The sequence below is a fragment of the Wyeomyia smithii genome, chromosome 3, assembly GCF_029784165.1.
Source record: "Wyeomyia smithii strain HCP4-BCI-WySm-NY-G18 chromosome 3, ASM2978416v1, whole genome shotgun sequence".
Taxonomy (NCBI): Eukaryota; Metazoa; Arthropoda; class Insecta; order Diptera; family Culicidae; genus Wyeomyia; species Wyeomyia smithii.
In genome coordinates, this window is record NC_073696.1 from 133,966,709 (window position 1) to 133,989,276 (window position 22,568).

Sequence of the window (22,568 nt, forward strand, 5' to 3'; positions counted from 1 at the left end):
ACAGCCGAAAATGACCAAATACCACACAATATGAGTGTTTCTTCAACCAGATTGACGCTCAGAGGCAAAAATTGTCTCCTAATGCCATTTTGAAATCCAAGATGGCGACTTCCGGTTTCTGAAAAATAGCGGCAAATGACCAAATACCACCCAATATGGGTATTTCCGGGATTGTTATGATGCACTGAAGCCACAAATCGACCTCAGAAAAATATTTTAATTGTAAGATGGCGACTTCCGGTGTCTGGAAAACAGCCGAAAATTACCAAATACCACCCAATATGAGTGTTCCTTTAACCAGATTGACGCTCAGAGGCCAGAAATTGTTTACTAATGCCATTTTGAAATCCAAGATGGCGACTTCCGGTTTCTGAAAAACAGCCGAAAATGACCAAATACCGCCCAATATGGGTATTTCCGGGATTGTTATGATGCACTGAAGCCACAAATCGACCTATCAACCTCAGACAACATTTTGAATTGTAAGAAGGTGACTTCCGGTGTCTGGAAAACAGCCGAAAATGACCAAATACCACAAAATATGAGAGTTTCTTCAACCAGATTGACGCTCAGAGGCCAAAAATTGTCTCCTAATGCCATTTTGAAATCCAAGATGGCGACTTCCGGTTTCTGAAAAATAGCGGCAAATGACCAAATACCACCCAATATGGATATTTCCGGGATTGTTATGATGCACTGAAACCACGAATCGACCCCAGACAACATTTTGAATTGTAAGATGGCGACTTCCGGTGTCTGGAAAACAGCCAAAAATGACCAAATACCACCCAATATGAGTGTTCCTTTAACCAGATTGACGCTCAGAGGCCAGAAATTGTTTACTAATGCCATTTTGAAATCCAAGATGGCGACTTCCGGTTTCTGAAAACCAGCCGAAAATGACCAAATACCACCCAATATGGGTATTTCCGGGATTGTTATGATGCACTTAAGCCACAAATTGACCTCAAACAACATTTTGAGTTGTAAGATGGCGACTTCTGGTGTCTGGAAAACAGCCAAAAATGACCAAATACCACCCAATATAAGTGTTCCTTTAACCAGATTGACGCTCAGAGGCCAAAAGTTGTCTCCTAATGCCATTTTGAAATCCAAGATGGCGACTTCCGGTTTCTGAAAAACAGCCGAAAATGACCAAATACCGCCCAATATGGGTATTTCCGGGATTGTTATGATGCACTGAAGCCACAAATCGACCTATCAACCTCAGACAACATTTTGAATTGTAAGAAGGCGACTTCCGGTGTCTGGAAAACAGCCGAAAATGACCAAATACCACAAAATATGAGAGTTTCTTCAACCAGATTGACGCTCAGAGGCCAAAAATTGTCTCCTAATGCCATTTTGAAATCCAAGATGGCGACTTCCGGTTTCTGAAAAATAGCGGCAAATGACCAAATACCACCCAATATGGATATTTCCGGGATTGTTATGATGCACTGAAACCACAAATCGACCCCAGACAACATTTTGAATTGTAAGATGGCGACTTCCGGTGTCTGGAAAACAGCCAAAAATGACCAAATACCACCCAATATGAGTGTTCCTTTAACCAGATTGACGCTAAGAGGCCAGAAATTATTTACAAATGCCATTTTGAAATCCAAGATGGCGACTTCCGGTTTCTGAAAACCAGCCGAAAATGACCAAATACCACCCAATATGGGTATTTCCGGGATTGTTACGCCACAAATTGACCTCAAACAACATTTTGAGTTGTAAGATGGCGACTTCTGGTGTCTGGAAAACAGCCAAAAATGACCAAATACCACCCAATATAAGTGTTTCTTTAACCAGATTGACGCTCAGAGGCCAAAAGTTGTCTCCTAATGCCATTTTATAATCCAAGATGGCGACTTACGGTTTCTTAAAAACATTGTCAAATGACCAAATACCACCCTATTTGGGTATTTCCGAGATTGTTATGATGCACTGAAGCCACACATCGACCTCAGACAACATTTCGAATTGTAAGATGACGACTTCCGGTGTCCGGAAAACAGCCTAAAGTGATCAAATACCATCCAATACGAGTATCTCTGGAACGAGAATGAAGCTGAAAATTGACCTCAGACACCATTATGAATTGTAAGATGGCAACTTCCGGTTTCTAAAAAACAGCCAAAAATGGCCGATTTCTATACAATATGAGTATCTTCGGAACCAGAATGATTTACAGTAGCTAGAATCGACCACAGACACCATTTTGAATTCGAAGATGGTGACATCCGGTTTCTGGAAAACAGCCGAAAATAACTAAACCAGAATGACGCTCAGGGGCCAGAAATTGTCTCCAAATGCCATTTTTAAATCCATGGCGACTTACGGTTCCTGAAAAATAGCCCAAAGGACCAAATACCACCCAATATAAGTATCACCGGATCCAGAATGACGCAAGGAGCTATAAATTGACTTTAGACAACAGTTTGAATTAAGAAAAGGCAACTTCTGGGAAACAGCCGAAAATAACCGAATTCTACTACATATGGAAATGATGTAGAGAAGCATTGACCCTGGACACCATTTTGAATTAGAAGATGACCACTTTCAGTTTCTGGAAAACAACGAAAATAACTGAAATGCACCCAATAAGTATCCGGAATAGAGGTCATGTACAAAAGCCAAAAGTCGAGGATGTTCTCATTCCGATAGAACCAATAATTTTTAAACGATATAATCCAATCGCAAGGAATCAATGAATTTGAAATGTTTAAAATTATTAAATTAAACACTAAAATAGGCGGGACGAAGTTTGCCGGGTCAGCTAGTGTCAAATAAAAGTCTTACCAATTTTCGACAAAAATCGTTGCAATCCGCAATTGCTACGATAAGCTCTTTTTATAGCCAAGAAGTTAGCAATTTAGTAAGTTGTAAGTTTATTTTCCTTTTTTGACATGTAGGTTTAAATCCCTACGAAAAAAAGTCCAAAAAAAGCATTGCAGTTTTTCCTCGATTGCACACGTATAGAAATGTACGAACAAAAGTGTACCACTGCAATACGAATAGGGTAACGGGGGTATTTTGGCCAGCTTTGGGAAGTGTTCGCACAGGTCATTAAAAACAAACACAATTTTTCAACATAAATACCTACTCTATTATACCATTGTTAAAAGCTAAGTGTCTATCTTAATATACACCGTTCGACAATGCAATATATTGAAAAATATCCTAGAAATATCAAAATTTCTACGAAGTACTAAAAACATATTTTGGTCCGCCAAATTTTTACTTTGGCCCACCTGTATATCTACAGACGTGTATGGAAATAGTTCGGACTAATTATATTTAAGATCATCATCGGTATTTTTAGAGCAAAAATAGAAGGTTTAAGGAGAACATCCTTCTGCTGTGAATTTTTGTAAATTTTAGGTATCTAAAATGAAATGATTTGGCTTATAGCGGTTTGCCAGGCATTTTTATCTAATTTCATATCGTAATTAAGAAGTAATTATCTGTAAATTGGCACAAGCTGCTTCTTTGTTCACGTGCAATGGCCGAACGGTAATCAAAGAGATGTCAAAACTTGGCATGGCCAAAATATGTTTGCTTCAGAAAGAGGCAAACATATTTCGGCCATCCGTTTAACCACTTTTTCAACTTTTTCCAACATGTTAGGGCATCGTCAGTGGTGGTCCAAATCGTTGTTTTGTTCTATTTTTTTGGAACAAACTCAAATTCACTGCTGCACCAGTGGAGTAAATTTTGTTTTATACCAGATCTAAATTGAAAAAATTTGAAACTGGTTTTGGTCTATTTTTGTCACTTTTTGGAACAAGAAATAGATCGTTCTAAAACCCTTTGTACGCTGCCAATAGGTGGGTAAAATGTCATATTTTTATTGAATACATCATTTTTAGCTATTTCCGTATAAGCGTTTTGCTAGTGTTGGGGAATAAACAAAACAAAGATTTTTTATGACAATTCACAATTCATTTTCGTGGCTTTCCTGAAGAAGAATATGCACAGGTTCGTTGTTTTTGGCTTCAAGGAAACCGACCAGCAAAAGGGGGAATTCTGAAAGACCATAACCGTAGGTTCAAGTACTTGGTTTGCAACCATCAGCCACCAGGATGACAAATATGTTGGCTATTTGTTAATCGCCTTAATTATAGTGGGACTAGAGGAGACCTTGAGAGGCCAGAAAAATGTTCCTCGAAGACACTGAACTGAAAACGTTCAAAATGCTGGGACGACATTGCGCATTTCGTTTCGAGCAACTCGAACAAACTAAATGATCGCTGGGGGGCGTTATGTTTCGTTTTTCGTATTTTTTCGACTTTGCGAGTTAGATGAGCTGCAGGACAAATGACAATGACAGCTCCTTTTAAGCTTGAAGCATATCTGGCAGTATGTGACCTACTCGAAAATAGCGAAAATCGTTCGAATCGAGCTGCGCAATGCCACCCTATATCCTCGAAACTCAACCCAAGTTTGAAGAACTGCAAGATTTTGAAGGATTGATGAGACGAAAACGGAACATGAACATCTACGCGATCAAATATTTTTCGCTATCCTCCGAAGCCCTACTTGTAGCAGAAATTTATCGATCATACCAATCCATCCTGAGAAATGTCACTGACGCTCGGGTCAAACCGTCAAGTCCATAAAGTCTTGTGGATATAAAGTGTCTTGCCAAAGTAATCGTTTAATGTGCGAAAAAAATAGCGAATTTCCGTTTGTTAAATATTAAGTGCTTTTTATTCTAACAAGTCTCATTAACTGATAGCATGGGGTATTGAATTGTTGACAGTGTGACAGATGTCAGCGGTTTAAAACAACAAGATATACAACACCGGTGCGGAGAACGAAAAGTTGGTCTATATTAGCTGGTTTTATCCAGGTTTCGCTGGTGTAAATCTAGTATAAAGTTGTTTCAAAAATAGACCACCGCTGAAGATGCCCTTAGAGTATACAAACTCTTTCTATGACATTTTATTTATGTTACTACAACAACTAATTGTTTCAAAAGCATACATATTTGTTACATTAGCTTCCGGACGTTGACTTGTATATTACCACTTCCTCTTGACCTTGGGTTGACTCAGCCATGACTTTGAATATGTATGAACTAATTCCAAAATAACACTACCTAGAGCCAGTTTTTCGCCGAAAATAATAATGTAGTATGATTCTTAGGTGTGTTATTCAATGTTGCATGCATAATTTTCTGATATTAATTGAGTTTATCAGATAAAATGCGTAAAATGCTACCGGGTGGGCCAAAATATGCATGTGGGTCAAAATACCCCCGTTACCCTAGTACCGCTGCAGTACGAATAGAAGAGTACCGCTGCAATCATAGACGACGAGAGACCTGTGGTTTTTTACTCCACTTGTACTGTTGCTATTACCGGCATGTTTTCTTTCAAGACATCAGTTTTTATTAGGTTCTGAAAGCAGGTTTAGAAATTGTTCAAGAATGGGGATTGTTTCAAACTTTTTGGAAAACTTTTACCTTCAAGACATCATATTAGTCTTAAGCTCATGGAAGCAAAAACAAATTTACCTATTGGGACGGGGAGGCTCTGACAATTTTTATTTCGATATTGATACAGAGAATATCACAGGGAACGGATGGTGTCCATTCACGTCGTCTGTGCTAGGGATGCTCGTATGTAATTGGTTCATTATTCGCGTAAATTTGTTATTGAAACTTTTTATCAACTTACCCGCTTAGCAATGAAATTAGAGTGATAACTAGCATATTACAAAATCCACACAACATAACAGAGTGAACTGCCACACCCGATTCGTTAATTCTTTCGTTTTCTACCGCGTTTTTGTGCTTCTTTAAGCGAAACTTGAACTTACGGCGAGTTTGGCCGATGTATACTGCGGGGCAGTTTTTACTCGGAATTTGGTAAACTCCCGACTTTTCCTCTAGCGGGATTTTATCTTTGAGTGCACACAATCGGTCCTTCAAGGTGTTGTTGCTTTTATAGGCTGCTTTCAACCCGTGTTTTTTAAAACCTTTTTGAACGGAATTCGTCACTTTTGGATAAAAAAGTAGGCTAATTCTTCTAATTTCTTCTGTGATTGGTTGAAGAGTAGTTGCGTTTTGTCGGTGCTTTTTCCGCTCATGTTTTCGTTTTCGAAAGGGACAAAATCCACAAGGCAGCTGAATTAAACGGCTACGATGCGGAATTCGTGAATAAAATTTAACGAAAACATGAGCGGAAAAAGCACCGACAAAACGCAACTACTCTTCAACCAATCAAAGAAGAAATTAGAAGAATTAGCCTACCCTTTTATCCAAAAGTGACGAATTCCGTTCAAAAAGGTTTTAAAAAACACGGGTTGAAAGCAGCCTATAAAAGTGACAACACCTTGAAGGACCGGTTGTGTGCACTCAAAGATAAAATCCCGCTAGAGGAAAAGTCGGGAATTTACCAAATTCCGTGTAAAAACTGCCCCGCGGTATACATCGGCCAAACTCGCCGTAAATTCAGGTTTCGCTGAAAGGAGCACAAAGACGCGGTAGAAAACGGAAGAATTAACGAATCGAGTGTGGCAGTTCACTCTTAAAAAATTAACCATGCAATAGATTGGAAAAATTCTAAACTGAAAAAGTGCGTTAGAAAAGTTTCCCATTTGAATGCATGGGAGTCGATGTACATCAACACTGCACCTCAACCGCTCATGAATGATATCGACGCCCCGATGATTTCTCCTCTCTTCGAATTGACGTTACGAAAAATAAAATAATTTCATCTCAACGACGAGTACTGCACCAAGTACGAAGCTGTATTTCTTTTTTTTTTTTATCATCAGTTGGACATGTCCTGTTGATGGGCAATATCGTGCCCGAAACCGGTCGACTCAAAAGGTAAATTTAACATCCTTTTTTCGATTGTAAGAACCATAAGTGTTTTGTCTCGTGACACGTCGCGTGTTATGTTGTGTGTATCACTGTTCTTACGTTGCACAAATCATAAATATGAGTGTATTACAAAATTGTTAAACATTTTATCTATCCAACAACATATTGGTTAGGGGCCATTCACATACCACGTGGACAGATTTTTAACGATTTTGACCCCCTCTCCCCCTCCGTGGACAACTGCCCATAGGGATGGGCGATACTTGTGTAGCGATGAGTAGCGGTATCGATACTTTGCCAACGATACTTTGAAACGATACCGTTACCACCGATGCCTTCTATTGGGGACAGGCAATACCAGTATCGATACCTACGGTATCGGTACTTCCGTCAAAAGCATCGAGTATTTTGGCATCGATACTTTCTATACCGATGCCACGATACTTGGTATCGTTTTGTGCAAAAGTATTCGAGTACTCAGGTATCGATACTACAGACAGTATCGCCCATCCCTAACTGCTCATATAATTTCTAAAAAAAATTGTATGAACCGTGGACATAAGCCAGACCCCCCCCCCCCCGCCCCCCCAAGACTGTTCACGTGGTATATGGATGGCCCCTCATTGTTATCCATCATGTGGTTATGCTTTTATTAACGTTTGAAATCTGATGCGACATTTGCCAGTTTCATTGCCAATTTTACAGAATGCATCCCAGTATAGTAATCAAAGACGTAGTCCCACGTCAAAAAAAAAATTGTCACTAAACTATATTCACCTACGATTTTACACTATGGTTAGTTATTTGAATGTCATTAAAAGTACAGTTTTTTGAAATTCCAAAACAGCAGAAGCCTGAATTCGACACAGTGACAGGGTGAACTTATCCTGATCTTTTCTCAAATTCGCGACTACGAAGTTGAATGAGATTTTAAAGGCTGTTCGCACCTAGGCGAACTTTCATATGCAATTGTCAAAATGTGTGTGATGACAAAAGCAAAAATATTTCCTCCCTTCTTTTTCTCATGCAAAAACTAAACAAATATCAGCACCTTCGTAGTCACGAATAACTAAAGGCCCAAGCACAATTGATACGTTGCGGCTGTGTGCGGCAATTTGACAGTTAGCTCATAAATTTTCTGTCAAATGACGTGATTAGCAACGCAATGCAAACGTATTTATTGTGTTTGGGCCCTAATTGTTGTTTCAATCTATATAATATCTTGAAATTCACAAAATGTTGTTGGCATATGACTTATAATTATTTTGTTTAAATAATAATATGTACCCGAAAAAAATAACATTAAAAAAACCTTAAAAGTTACTGTAATTGTACATAGTTATACCACAATTTAACTACGTTTTTCATTGTGAATACATCAATTTTACATTAAATATCATTGTCCAGAACAATAAAAAACATTGTTTTTGTCATTTTTACCATGAAAAGGGGGGTTGTTATGTATCTTAACAGCATTTTTTCAGGCATTTTTCCCATACATCTAGAAATCACTGACAATGTTTTTCATGGTAAAATTATTGTCGGTGGTAGATTCAACAACAAAAAACGTTGTTAAAACATGGTAATGACAACAATCGTTTACAAGCTTGCAGTAAAAATACCGTGTTTTTATTGTTCTTATGTATCTTAACAGCATTTTTTCAGGCATTTTTTCCATACATTTAGAAGTCACTGACAATGTTTTTCATTTCAAACGTTGTTAAAACATGGTTTTAAACAATGTTTTTTATTGTTCTGGACAATGATATTTAATGTAAAATTGATGTATTTACAATGAAAAACGTAGTTAAATTATGGTATAACTATGTACAATTATAGTAACTTTTAAGGTTTTTTTGATGTTTTTTTCTGGTAGTTTATATATATAATATTCAAAACAAACAGAAATCAATGAAAAAAGACGAAACTTCAGGTTGTTAACTGTGTAATTGATCAGAAAAATGTATTCTTTCACCTGATAGTCATCTGCAACACCTCTGTAAACCTCCAACAGCTCTTCACAATGTTGTCGTTCTATGTGTATCATCTTTATGGCAGATATAATAAATGGACCCTTTACGATTTCTGATAAAATCTCACCAGTTTTGGAATCCTGTACAATATGCGGTTTGATAATACATAATGTACTATTTTGTAAAAGCGCCGTAGATCGTAGACAAAATCGCACATCGCTGCTGTCAAAAATAAACTCTGTTTCCTAAAATAAAAAGTACAAAATGTTGGAAAAAAGATTTATCAATTAACATTGGTAAACTATTGTGACTCAGATTAGATATTTTGCGTTCGTGACGAATAAAAATAGTGTCTGTCGAACTACTTCAAGCATTTTTTGTGGATGAATTATAAAATACAGATTGTGTTATTTGTTGATATAAAATAGAGTTGTCACCTTCATGCTTGTCTTTTCTCCTCAGAAAACTCTGGAGTGCAAGAGAACACTGCGCTTGCACTGCGAAAACAACTGCTCTCACACTAAAGAGCAAATTAACGCACATGTTAGAAGAGAATGACGGACGATTTTTATCTTGTGAGCTTCCTGAAGGCACCGCGGTGACATCTGAAATCTCTCTCTTGCGAGACAATGAACTATTGGCCCTGACACAAGTGAAAAAAAATTTTAAGGCTGTTCGCACCTACGCGAATTCTCATTTGCAATTGTCAATTTATGTGTGAAAACAAAAGCAAAAATATTTCCCTCCTTCACTTTCGCAAGTAAAAACCAAACCAATATCAACAGAGTCGTCAGGGCCAATGGTGTACTTTCTCATAGCAATACTCAGAGGAAAAGATATACGAAGAGAATGTTGTGAGCCAAACGAACAAGAAAGGTAACACATTGAAAGGTATTGCAATCAGGTACAATAAAGGATATATTTTTCTTTACACGTTTTTCATGTTCTATTTCAAAACAATGAATTGAGAATGTTCCAAAATTGCTGTATCATAGTGATTTTCAACTGGTGGTTCGCAAACCTTTTTTATGGTCAACAAAATAATGATCAATTATTGCGAAAGTTTAAAGTGTTAAAATTTAACACCTTCACGGTTTTTTATGATGCACTTTATTATTTTTCAAGACTTCCACCGTCACCATCCACCAGTTATACGAGTCATATGAAAAAAAATAGTCCATATTGCGTTTTGAGAAGAGATCTGGCACCTTTTACATATGAAACCTAGTTGCCAAATTGGCGGTTTTTTTCATCGCTTATCTCTCTCTCTCTCTCTCTCTCTCTCTCTCTCTCTCTCTGAGTATCTCTACTTTCTCATATGTATGGACATCACGCACAATAATTACATAGCAGAGCTATCTGCGGTGCGTTTTACAATTTGTTTCTTGAGCATGGCAGAAGAGAAAAAGAGATTGGGAGAAAAAAAATAGACTGCGTTGCTCGTGCCGGTCGAGTTTACTCTAGTCGAATTCGTTTTCGCGGTATAGCCACACGAGGACTACACTTTTACCCGGTATGTTTTTTTCACTTTCCGAACTACTCGCCAGTGAACACTGTGGTGTACATCTGCATTTACTCTGTAGAGTGATTCACCCCTCTTGTTTCTATCAGATGTGAGGTGAGCTGGAAGTATGTTTGTCTCTCTGTAAGTTGGTTGAGACACTTTGGAGTGTGATGACAGCATTTGCTACACGCAGGCACATACTGAAAAGGAAGTGCGCGGTGAACAGATCGACTTGAACTGTCCTACAGTACGGTCGCATTTTACCAACAGCTCGAGGCTAAGTCTTAGACTACCGAGAGATATTGAAATTTTGTTTTTCGCTTTCAACAGGCAATCTTCTTGAAAGACTACCTGTTGAAACGCAAAGTAATAATTTTGTTTTTAACGTTAACGAGTATTAAGTGAGTGAATTTGGTTTGAGATATTTCTAATTAAATTCTATAGTGAAGTGAAAGTGTAGTGAAGTTTTCCAGTTATGCCTGGAAAAAATAAAAAAGCTCGCTTTGATGCGGCTTCAAGGAAACGTGAGGCATCTCCTCCAAGTGACACTGAAATTTCGACTAACAGGTATGATATTCTTTCTTTCGTTGGGGATCAAGAAATTCAAAATTCTCATACTGAGCATAAAGCCGTTATGAAGAAGGCTAAAGTTCCACCTATTGTGGTATTTGTAGCAAATTTTAAAGCATTTCGATCAGAGCTTTCATCGTTTCTGTCGAATGTGAAAGTTAATTTTCAAATTGGCCGCCAAGGCGAAATTTGTATTTTGGCCGAGTCTCTTGATGGCCATAAACATCTTTTACAGTATTTGACTGAAAAGATGTATAAATTTTATTCTTTTGATGCCAAAAACGAGAGACCGTTTAAGGCTGTTTTAAAAGGTATTTCAAATGACCAAACTATTGAGGAAATTAAAGAATGTTTGTCAGAATCACTTGGTTTTTCTCCCAACTAAGTAATTTTGATGAAACGAAAGGCAAATGCCAAAATTAATCAAACTGGAATACACCAGGAAAATTACTTAGTACATTTTGATCGTACCAAAGTAAATAATTTGAAATGTTTGGAAAAAAAGCACGTGTTTTATTTAACGTGCGAACAAAGTGGGAGAATTTCAAGAGACATGGAGAAATCCATAATCTTACTCAATGTCGGAATTGTCAAGCCTGGGGTCATGGAACTCGAAACTGCCATATGGCAGCAAAATGTATGATTTGTGGTGACACTGGTCACACGAAAGATATCTGCCCCGTGAAAGAGACCACTAATAGTTTCAAATGTGTAAATTGTGAGGGAAATCACAAATCTAATTTCTTTAATTGTCCTGTAAGGTCAAAAATTATTGCTTCCAGACAACGTAGAAATTCTAAGCAGCCTGTTGTCAATGTGGGTATACAAAAGACTTTCAATACTGTTCAGGCATCACCAGCACTTTCATTAGCAGGTGTGTCTGTAGGTAATAATTTAAATTCAGATAACAAATTTCAGACAAAAAATCCTGTTCATGCAACACCAGGCTGTTCATATGCCAGTGTCCTTACAGGTAATATTTCAAATTCAAACAGTAACAAACCATTCGTGTTTGGTGCTGAAAAGTCAGCCAGTATTGATTTAGGTAGTCCAACTCCAGAAAAGATTGAATACCTACAACAATCCATGCTGCAGCTAATGTGCATATTGATGTTGTGCATATGCATATTGCAGTTGTGACTGAAACGCTTTTAAAGCCAAATATTAAACTAAAAAAGAACTCAAATTACATGGTTCATAGGTTTGATAGAATTGATGTTGCCGGTGGTCTTGAAACCAAAGTTATCGAGAGTTTGGGAATTGAAATTGAAACAAGTATTGGCATTTTATTTATAGCCGCAGTGTATTTGCCTTTCCAATGCACTGGTGAGCGAAAAGAATATTTCAAGGGAGATTTGCAAAAACTCACAAGAAATAAATCTAAATTTTTAATCATCGGTGATTTTAATGCGAAACATCGATCTTGGAATAATGCTCAAAGCAATTCCAATGGAAAAATATTGTTTAATGATTGCTCGGCTGGATTTTACTCAGTTTTATTTCCAAATGGTCCTACATGTTATTCTTCTATTAGGAATCCATCTACAATTGATTTGGTACTAACAAATCAAAGTCATTCATGCAGTGACTTATTAACTCATGCTGACTTTGATTCTGATTATCTTCCCATAACATTTTCTATTTCCCATGAAACTATTTTAAATCCCACTAGATCTGTGTTAAATTATCACAAGACTAATTGGGATAGATATCGTTCTACGATCGAAGAAAATTTGAATGATGATATTATTTTACAAAATAGTGCTGACATTGACAGAGCATTAGATAATTTCAGCAGCTTAATACTCAATGCCCGGAATTTATCAGTTCCTAAGGCTCGAGTGAAATTTAATGCACCAATTATTGACAGTGAACTTCAACTTCTTATACGTTTGAAGAACATACGGCGACGTCAATACCAAAGATCTCGTGATTCTGCTTTGAAAATTATTTTTCAGGAATTGCAAAAGGAAATTAAACATAGATTCACTCTCTTGCGAAATGAGAATTTCATGAGAGAAGTTGAACAACTAAAACCTTATTCAAAAACATTCTGAAAGCTTTCGAAGGTTCTTAAGAAACCTTCGAAGCCCATTCCAGTCCTTAAAGATGGTGATTGCATTTTTCTAACGAATGAACAAAAATCTCAAAAACTTGCTCAGCAGTTTGAGAGCGTTCATAACTCGAATTTGAACGTAGTAAGTCCTATTGAAAATGAAGTAAACCAAAAGTATGATCAGATCACCACCCAAGAATTTCTTTCTGAAGAGGTATTGGAAACAAACTTGAATGAGGTGCGAACTATTCTCAAAAAATTCAAAAACATGAAAGCACCAGGAGATGATGGGATTTTCTATATCCTCATCAAAAGACTTCCCGAAAACTCTTTAAATTTCTTGGTAAAAATTTTTAACAGATGCTTCGCACTAGCACATTTTCCTACGAAATGGAAAAATGCCAAAGTCACTCCAATTTTAAAACCCGAGAAGAATCCAGCTGAGGCATCAAGTTATCGACCAATTAGTTTACTTTCCTCTATGAGCAAACTTTTTGAAAGAATAATACTCAATAGAATGATAACACATATTAATGAGAACTCAATTTTTGCAAATGAGCAGTTTGGTTTTCGTCATGGGCATTCCACTACTCATCAGTTACTTAGAGTAACAAATATGATTCGAACTAATAAATCTGAAGGCTATTCGACTGGAGCAGCTCTACTAGATATAGAAAAGGCATTCGACAGTGTTTGGCATAAAGGTTTAATAGCTAAAATGTCAAATTTCAGTTTTCCGCTTTACCTTACAAAAATGATACAAAGTTATTTAACTGACCGCACTCTTCAGGTTAACTATCTAAATGGTAAATCTAATAGATTGCCTGTTAGAGCTGGTGTGCCTCAGGGGAGTATCTTGGGCCCAATCTTATATAACATTTTTACTTCTGATCTTCCTAATTTACCACCAGGTTGTGAGAAATCTCTGTTTTGTGACGATACAAGCATTTCCGCAAAAGGAAAAAGCCTTCGTGTTATATGCAGTCGGCTACAAAAAAGTTTAGATATATTTTCTTCATACTTGCAGAAATGGAAGATTTCCCCTAATGCTTCTAAAACACAGTTAATTATTTTTCCTCATAAGCCAAGAGTTTCATTTCTCAAATCCAACCATAACCACGTTATTAGGATGAACGGTGTGGTCTTTAATTGGTCTGATCAAGTTAAATACTTCGGGTTAATTTATGATAAGAATCTTACTTTCAAGGAGCACATTGAAAATATCCAGTCAAAGTGCAATAAGTATATCAAATGTTTATATCCTCTTATCAACAGGACTTTGTCTCAAGAATAAACTGTTAATTTACAAACAAATTTTTAGGCCAGCAATGTTATATGCAGTTCCCATCCGGACAAGTTGTTGTGCAACCAGGAAGAAGACACTTCAAAGGATTCAGAATAAACTTTCGAAAATGATTTTGAAGCGTCCTCCCTGGTTTAGCACGAACGAGCTACATAGGCTGACTAATGTTGAAACATTAGAAAATATGTCAAGCCAAATTATCAACAAATTCCGACAAAAATCGTTGCAATCCTCAATTGCAACGATTAGCTCACTTTATAGTCAGTAAGATAGTTTTAAGTTTATTTTAAGTTTTGTTTTATTCCTTTTTTTTCCTTGACAAGTAGGTTTAATAATTTTCCTACAATTACATTAACTTAACTGCGAAAGCTAATAACATTCAATAATATAAAAAAGCGTACAATATATATATATATATATATATATATATATATATATATATATATATATATATATATATATATATATATATATATATATATATATATATATATATATATATATATATATATATATATATATATATCACCATTTGTGGCAATACACACAATATTAATTCTGAATAGATATTAGTACATAAATAAATCATTACAAACATTCCCCCCCCTTTAAAAAAAAAAAAAGTGCGCGGTGAATTTTTTCTCCGCTCTTCCCACATACTGAGGAGAATGACAAGCATGGTCACCTTGAGCGGGATAACATCCGCAAGAATAATCTTCCCAGTTGCGCTAGATAACCCTACAAACACAATGCACTTCCCTAAACAAACCGGGAGAGTTTTTATCACTGGCTAGGCTAGGGCCGTATTTAGGATACTAGGGATCTGGGATCCAAGTACTTTTTGCGGGCCCCTCAAAATTTCAACAAAGAAATAAGCCATACAAAAAAAACACTTGAGGAAGGTTATAGAGTGATTTTTTTGTGTTTTATTGTATTTAGTCATATGACGTGAACTTTTGTGAGGTCTACTACTTTTCTTCATCCGCCCACCGATAAGAATCGGGAGATACTTATTTGCTTCAGCAGCCTGGAGCCGAGTTTCAAACTGGAATATACCAGGAAAATTACTTAGTATATTTTGATCGTACCAAAGTACATAATTTAAAATGTTTAGAAAAAGCACGTGTTTTATTCAACGTGCGAATAAAGTGGGAAAATTTCAAGAGACATGGAGGAATCCATAATCTTACGCAATGTCGGAATTGTCAAGCCTATGGTCATGGAACTCGAAACTGCCATATGGCTACAAAATGTATGATTTGTGGTGACACTAGTCACACGAAAGATATCTGCCCCGTGAAAGAGATCACTAATAGTTTCAAATGTGTAAATTGTGGGGGAAATCACAAATCTAATTTCTTTAATTGTCCTGTAAGGTCAAAAATTATTGCTTCCAGACAACATAGGAATACTAAACAACCTGTTGTCAATGTGGGTAATCAAAAGACTTTCAGTACTGTTCAGGCATCACCAGCACTTTCATTAGCAGGTGTGTCTGTAGGTAATAATTTAAATTCAGATAACAAATTTCAGAAAAATAATCCTGTTCAGGCAACACCAGGCTGTTCATATGCCAGTGTCCTTTCAGGTAAAATTCAAACAGTAACAAACCATTCGTGTTTGGTGCTAAAAAGTCAGCCAGTATTGATTTAGGTAATCCAACTCCCGAAAAGATTGAATACCTACAACAATCCATGCTGCAGTTAATGTCCGTTTTGTTGAACTGTAACTCGATGTACGAGGCTGTTCAAGAAGGTATAAAATTAACAACTAATATTATTATGAAATTGAAATTCAGCAATGATTTTAAATAATGCTGTAAATTTTTCTAAATTGGAATGCTCGCTCTTTAAAAGCGAAAGAAGATGAATTTTTCAATTTTTTAACAGTGCACGATGTGCATATTGCAGTTGTGACTGAAACGCTTTTAAAGCCAAATGTTAAACTAAAAAAGAACCCAAATTACATGGTTCATAGGTTTGATAGAATTGATGTTGCCGGTGGTGGAGTTGCAATAGTTATCCACCGTCGAATAAAACATCGTGTTTTACCCCATCTTGAAACCAAAGTTATCGAGAGTATGGGAATTGAAATTGAAACAAGTATTGGCATTTTATTTATAGCCGCAGTGTATTTGCCTTTTCAATGCACTGGTGAGCGAAAAGAATATTTCAAGGGAGATTTGCAAAAACTCACAAGAAATAAATCTAAATTTTTAATCATCGGTGATTTTAATGCGAAACATCGATCTTGGAATAATGCTCAAAGCAATTCCAATGGAAAAATATTGTTTAATGATTGCTCGGCTAGATTTTATTCAGTTTTATTTCCAAATGGTCCTACATGTTATTCTTCTATTAGGAATCCATCTACAATTGATTTGGTACTAACAAATCAAAGTCATTCATGCAGTGACTTATTAACTCATGCTGACTTTGATTCTGACCATCTTCCCATAACATTTTCTATTTCCCATGAAACTATTTTAAATCCCACTAGATCTGTGTTAAATTATCACAAGACTAATTGGGATAGATATCGTTCTACGATCGAAGAAAATTTGAATGATGATATTATTTTACAAAATAGTGCTGACATTGACAGAGCATTAGATAATTTTAGCAGCTTAATACTCAATGCCCGGAATTTATCAGTTCCTAAGGCTCGAGTGAAATTTAATGCACCAATTATTGACAGTGAACTTCAACTTCTTATACGTTTGAAGAACACACGGAGACGGCAATACCAAGGATCTCGTGATCCTGCTTTGAAAATTATTTTTCAAGAATTGCAAAAGGAAATTAAACATAGATTCACTCCCTTGCGAAATGAGAATTTCATGAGAGAAGTTGAACAACTAAAACCTTATTCAAAAACTTTCTGGAAGCTTTCGAAGGTTCTTAAGAAACCTTCGAAGCCCATTCCAGTCCTTAAAGATGGTGATTGCATTTTTCTAACGAATGAACAAAAATCTCAAAAACTTGCTCAGCAGTTTGAGAGCGTTCATAACTCGAATTTGAACGTAGTAAGTCCTATTGAAAATGAAGTAAACCAAAAGTATGATCAGATCGCCACCCAAGAATTTCTTTCTGAAGAGGTATTGGAAACAAACTTGAATGAGGTGTGAACTATTCTCAAAAAATTCAAAAACATGAAAGCACCAGGAGATGATGGGATTTTCTATATCCTCATCAAAAGACTTCCCGAAAACTCTTTAAATTTCTTGGTAAAAATTTTTAACAGATGTTTTGCACTAGCAAATTTTCCTACGAAATGGAAAAATGCCAAAGTCACTCCAATGTTAAAACCCGAAAAGAATCCAGCTGAAGCATCAAGTTATCGACCAATCAGTTTACTTTCCTCTATTAGCAAACTTTTTGAAAGAATAATTCTTAATAAAATGATAACACATATTAATAAGAACTCAATTTTTGCAAATGAGCAAATTGGTTTTCGCCATGGGCATTCCACTACTCATCAGTTACTTAGAGTAACAAATATGATTCGAACTAATCAATCTGAAGGCTATTCGACTGGAGCTGCTCTTCTAGACATAGAAAAGGCATTCGACAGTGTTTGGCATAAAGGTTTAATAGCTAAAATGTCAAATTTCAGTTTTCCGCTTTACCTCACAAAAATGATACAAAGTTATTTAACTGACCGCACTCTTCAGGTTTACTATCAAAATGGTAAATCTAATAGATTGCCTGTTAGAGCTGGTGTGCCTCAGGGGAGTATCTTGGGCCCAATCTTATATAACATATTTACTTCTGATCTTCCTGAATTACCACCAGGTTGTGAGAAATCTCTGTTTTGTGACGATACAAGCATTTCCGCAAAAGGAAAAAGCCTTCGTGTTATATGCAGTCGGCTACAAAAAAGTTTAGATATAGTTTCTTCATACTTACAAAAATGGAAGATTTCCCCTAATGCTTGTAAAACACAGTTAATTATTTTTCCTCATAAGCCAAGAGTTTCATTTCTCAAACCCACCCATAACCACGTTATTAAGATGAACGGTGTGGTCCTAAATTAGTCTGATCAAGTTAAATACTTAGGGCTAATTTATGATAAGAATCTTACTTTCAAGGAGCACATTGAAAATATCCAGTCAAAGTGCAATAAGTATATCAAATGTTTATATCCTCTTATCAACAGGAATTCTAGACTTTGTCTCAAGAATAACTGTTAATTTAAAAACAAATATTTAGGCCAGCAATGTTATATGCAGTTCCCATCTGGACAAGTTGTTGTGCAACCAGGAAAAAGACATTTCAAAGGATTCAGAATAAACTTTTGAAAATGATTTTGAAGCGTCCTCCCTGGTTCAGCACGAACGAGCTACATAGGCTCACTAATGTAGAAACATTAGAAAATATGTCAAGCCAAATTATCAACAAATTCCGACAAAAACCGTTGCAATCCTCAATTGCAACGATTAGCTCACTTTATAGCCAGTAAGATAGTTTTAAGTTTATTTTAAGTTTCGTTTTATTCCTTTTTTTTTCTTTTTCTTGACAAGTAGGTTTAATAATTTTCCTACAATTACATTATCTTAACTGCGAAAGCTAATAACATTCAATAATACTAAAATGCGTACAAATATATATATATATATATATATATATATATATATATATATATATATATATATATATATATATATATATATATATATATATATATATATATATATATATATATATATATATATATATATATATATATATATATATATATATATATATATATATATATATATATATATATATATATATATAGTGTTGAAATGTCACCATTTGTGGCAGAACACACAATACTAATTCTGAATAGATATTTTAGTACATAAATAAATCATTACAAAATCCCCCCCCCCCCCCTATAAAAAAAAATATATATTCTAACTTCCTGGCTATCACGTTTCGTTACCGGTACTACTGGGAGAGCCCATTTTGAGTTCATTTCCTCGATTATTCCCTTCTGTAGCATATCGTCTACTGCCTGGTGTATTTTACGTTGAATTTCTGGACTCCAAGGGTACGGATTTTTCCTCACCGGGTTCGCCCTCTTAAATTCGTCCTTGAATTCAATGGAATGTTCGCCTCTAAAAAATGCTGCTTTACCGTGTCTAATGCTTTTTCTTGTTCTGCTGTAAGTTCGACTTCTTCTTCTATGCTTCCTGCGTGCTTTCGTCCACGGAATCAATTGCAAAATCGTTCCAGGTGGGCGAATGCCAAATTTTAACCAGAAATCGTAGCCTAGTACACACTTTCGTTTTAAATTTGGAGCGATTAAAACAGTTAATAATTTCGTAACATTGTTAAACGTGATCGGCAGTTCAGTTGAACCAATCACTTCCAAATTTTCACCTGCAGCAGTTTTCAATTGCACTGAAGAAGGCTCTACTTTCATATTCAGGTCTTTTATTATTCGCCTTGCTTCGATTCCAAGAACCGTCCGAGCTGCTCCGCTATCTAAAAGCCCAATAAATTTAATCCCCATTAGGTTGTTTTCAGTAAAAGGACGGACATCTCCGCTAAGTTTACCAGCAATGACGCGATTTTGTTGTTGTTGTTACCTTGTTCGATGACTCTCGCATATCCCAGTTCTTGTAACAACTTGGTTGGTTCTTGTTCTACGTCTTGAAGTCTTGTTCGGTTGTCGGGCTGACTGCTATGCCGCAGTGAGCAGTCTTTCCCAAGTTTTTTGCTTCACAGTATGGCCAGTAGGGTGTCCCAAAAACAATCGATGTTGAGAAAGTCAAGGTGCTGAGGCCCAAATTGAAAGATAATGTTATTTATAGCATTTTTGTAGAACATTTCGACTTTCTAAAAAATTGTTTTCAGGTTTATGACATGATTTACATTAACCTGAAACATGATTATGGTTATTAACATGATTTATGAAAAAATGACTTTTTTCTGCTACAAACCCACTATTTTGCACTTTTTTTTCAATTCTGTTCGATTCCTAAATTTTTCCATATATTTTTTTATTTTTGTGTGGTTGTTTTTGAATATTTTGCATGGTTCAGTTCAGCATTGCATTCAGTTTTTTGACTCCCAGAGCCCATTAAACATCACGAAAAAAATAATTTTATCTAATAATTTTTAGATAAAACCCTATAAAACACAAATAAACAAAAATTTTTGATCAAGATTGAAACTTTAATTGCAAAGCGGGATTTACGATGAAAGTTTACATGCAAAAAGATACTTGATATCTTATCGGGGAGCTGAGATATTGGCATTTTTATATGTGATGGAAAATTATGCATTTTAAAATATATAAACCAACTGTTTAAATAACTGTTTTATTTTGGGAGATATAAAATAACAATGTTCAGAAAAAATGCAGTTTTAGATGGCTGATAACTTAGTAGAAAGTTTAAAAATTCGGAAAAATTTGCGAAAAAAGTTAGAACGGAAATTGTGATTTTAAGTGCCATCTATTTGAAAACTCAATGTTGCTCGTAATATATAAGAGATAGAAACATGATATCTTCGGTAAAGTTTCTTGTTTTAATGTAACCTAAAACTTTGTCGAAGATACCGTGCGTCTATCTTATTCTGGTTAAAAAGTAATTTCTTTATCTCACTTATAGAGTGATTGATCACCCATCTTTCTGCATTAAAAGATGCATTTTTGGATATCCTGAAACTTCTCCCAACATATCTTATGGCCATAATCAACATTTGAATCACTATTTAGGAAATTATACGCACAAACGGCAACATAAAACACTGTGCTATGGAGATATTGAGCTTTAGGGGCATTTTTGACAAAATGCAGTTTTTCATCACATGTTAAAACGCCAATATCTCAGCCCCCCGATAAGATATCAAGGATCTTTTTGCATGTTAATTTTCGCCTTGCATCCTGCTTTGCAGTAAAAATTACAGTTCTTGATCACAATTTTTATTATATGTGTTTTGAAGGGTTTAATCTGAAAATTATGAGTTAACTTTTTTGTGATGTTCAATGGGCTCTGTGAGTCAAATAATTGAATGCAATGCTGAACCAAACCATGCAAAATGATCAAAAACAACCACACAAAAATAAAAAAATGGAAAAATTTAGGAATCGAACAGAATTAAAAAAAGTGCAGAAGAGTGGGTTTGTAACTGAAAAAAGTTATTTTTTCATAAATCACGTTTGGGCAACCTGAAAACAATTTTTTAGAAAGTCGAAATGTTCTACGAAAATGCTATAAATAACATTATCTTTCAATTTGGGCCTGAGCACCTTGACTTTCTCAACATCGATTTTTTTTGGGACAGCCTAATGGGCAGTCTTTGGTGGAGAATCCCGGAAAGCCACAATTTTCACAAAAAGTGTGCTCCTCTTTGGGATATCTCAGCCAACTGTGTTCTTCTTTATGGCAGTTAAACAAATTCCACGTTTAATCGGAATGTAAGCGTTAACTATCCTTTGTAAGGCATTTGTTCCGCTTGTGCCGGGTTTGGGTTAATCATAGCAAAGATTTGTTTTTTCATTGTTATTTATTCTTGAATTTTGGTAGTTGCTTGTGTGTAATTCTTTTTGTTTTCCTCTCTGTTCGTTTTACTCTATTCGATCTTCGGTAAACTTTTTCTGATAATAGTTATAATTCGTTCTAAAATTTCTTCCACGATTCCCATCATTCTGTCCACTCTGGAACCTATATCCAGTTTTTTCTTGAACATTCAGTCGATTTTCTTCTATTTCTTCTACATTCACGTTTCCTCTATATCCCGGTCTTCACTGGTAAATTTGCCAGTTTATCGCATCGTACCTGTTGATATTGGCAACACTCACGATTACACCGATAAGGAAAATTATACCAGTCGACAAAGGAGTTGTCATATTGACACCGTAACCCAGCCGTCCAAGGTCACCGATTGAAGGGACAAGGGTTACTCCTTAAAATTTCCAGCTCATCGTTCTTTCCAAATTAGACGTCGTACAGTCAAGAACTCTTAGAGAGGTGAGGGAAAGTTGTTAAAATTAACCTTAAATTACCCTTGTTCTAAATTAAAACTTAAAACTATTTTTTTCATTCAAAGCATTCTACTGAAATAGATTTCATGCAAATAAAGTTAAAACTACAGTTATTAAAATATCACAGTGGACGAAAAAGTTAAAATTGTTCTTGAAACACGTGCAAACCTAAATTTGTGAGTAAACCCTAAATAAAACCTGTTACTTGAATTATTGTTAAAATAAAATGAATTTACAGCTAAAGCTACATTACAACAAATTAAAAGCGTTGTGATTTGCTAACGAAATCAACCCACGGACGCTCAGGAACAATCTTTAGGAATTTAGGGGAACATTATCGA

At 35.7% G+C, this 22,568-nt stretch overlaps 1 protein-coding gene across 1 annotated transcript in view; it reads right to left on the reverse strand.

Annotated features, from left to right (window-relative positions):
• LOC129731400 (nucleoside diphosphate kinase 7) overlaps positions 1–22,568 on the reverse strand; it is a 200,140-nt gene that overhangs the window by 124,987 nt on the left and 52,585 nt on the right. The window contains exon 2 of the mRNA XM_055691379.1: positions 8,942–9,059. Coding sequence (XP_055547354.1) covers positions 8,942–9,059 — 118 coding nt within the window. The remainder of the gene's footprint in view (positions 1–8,941; positions 9,060–22,568) is intronic.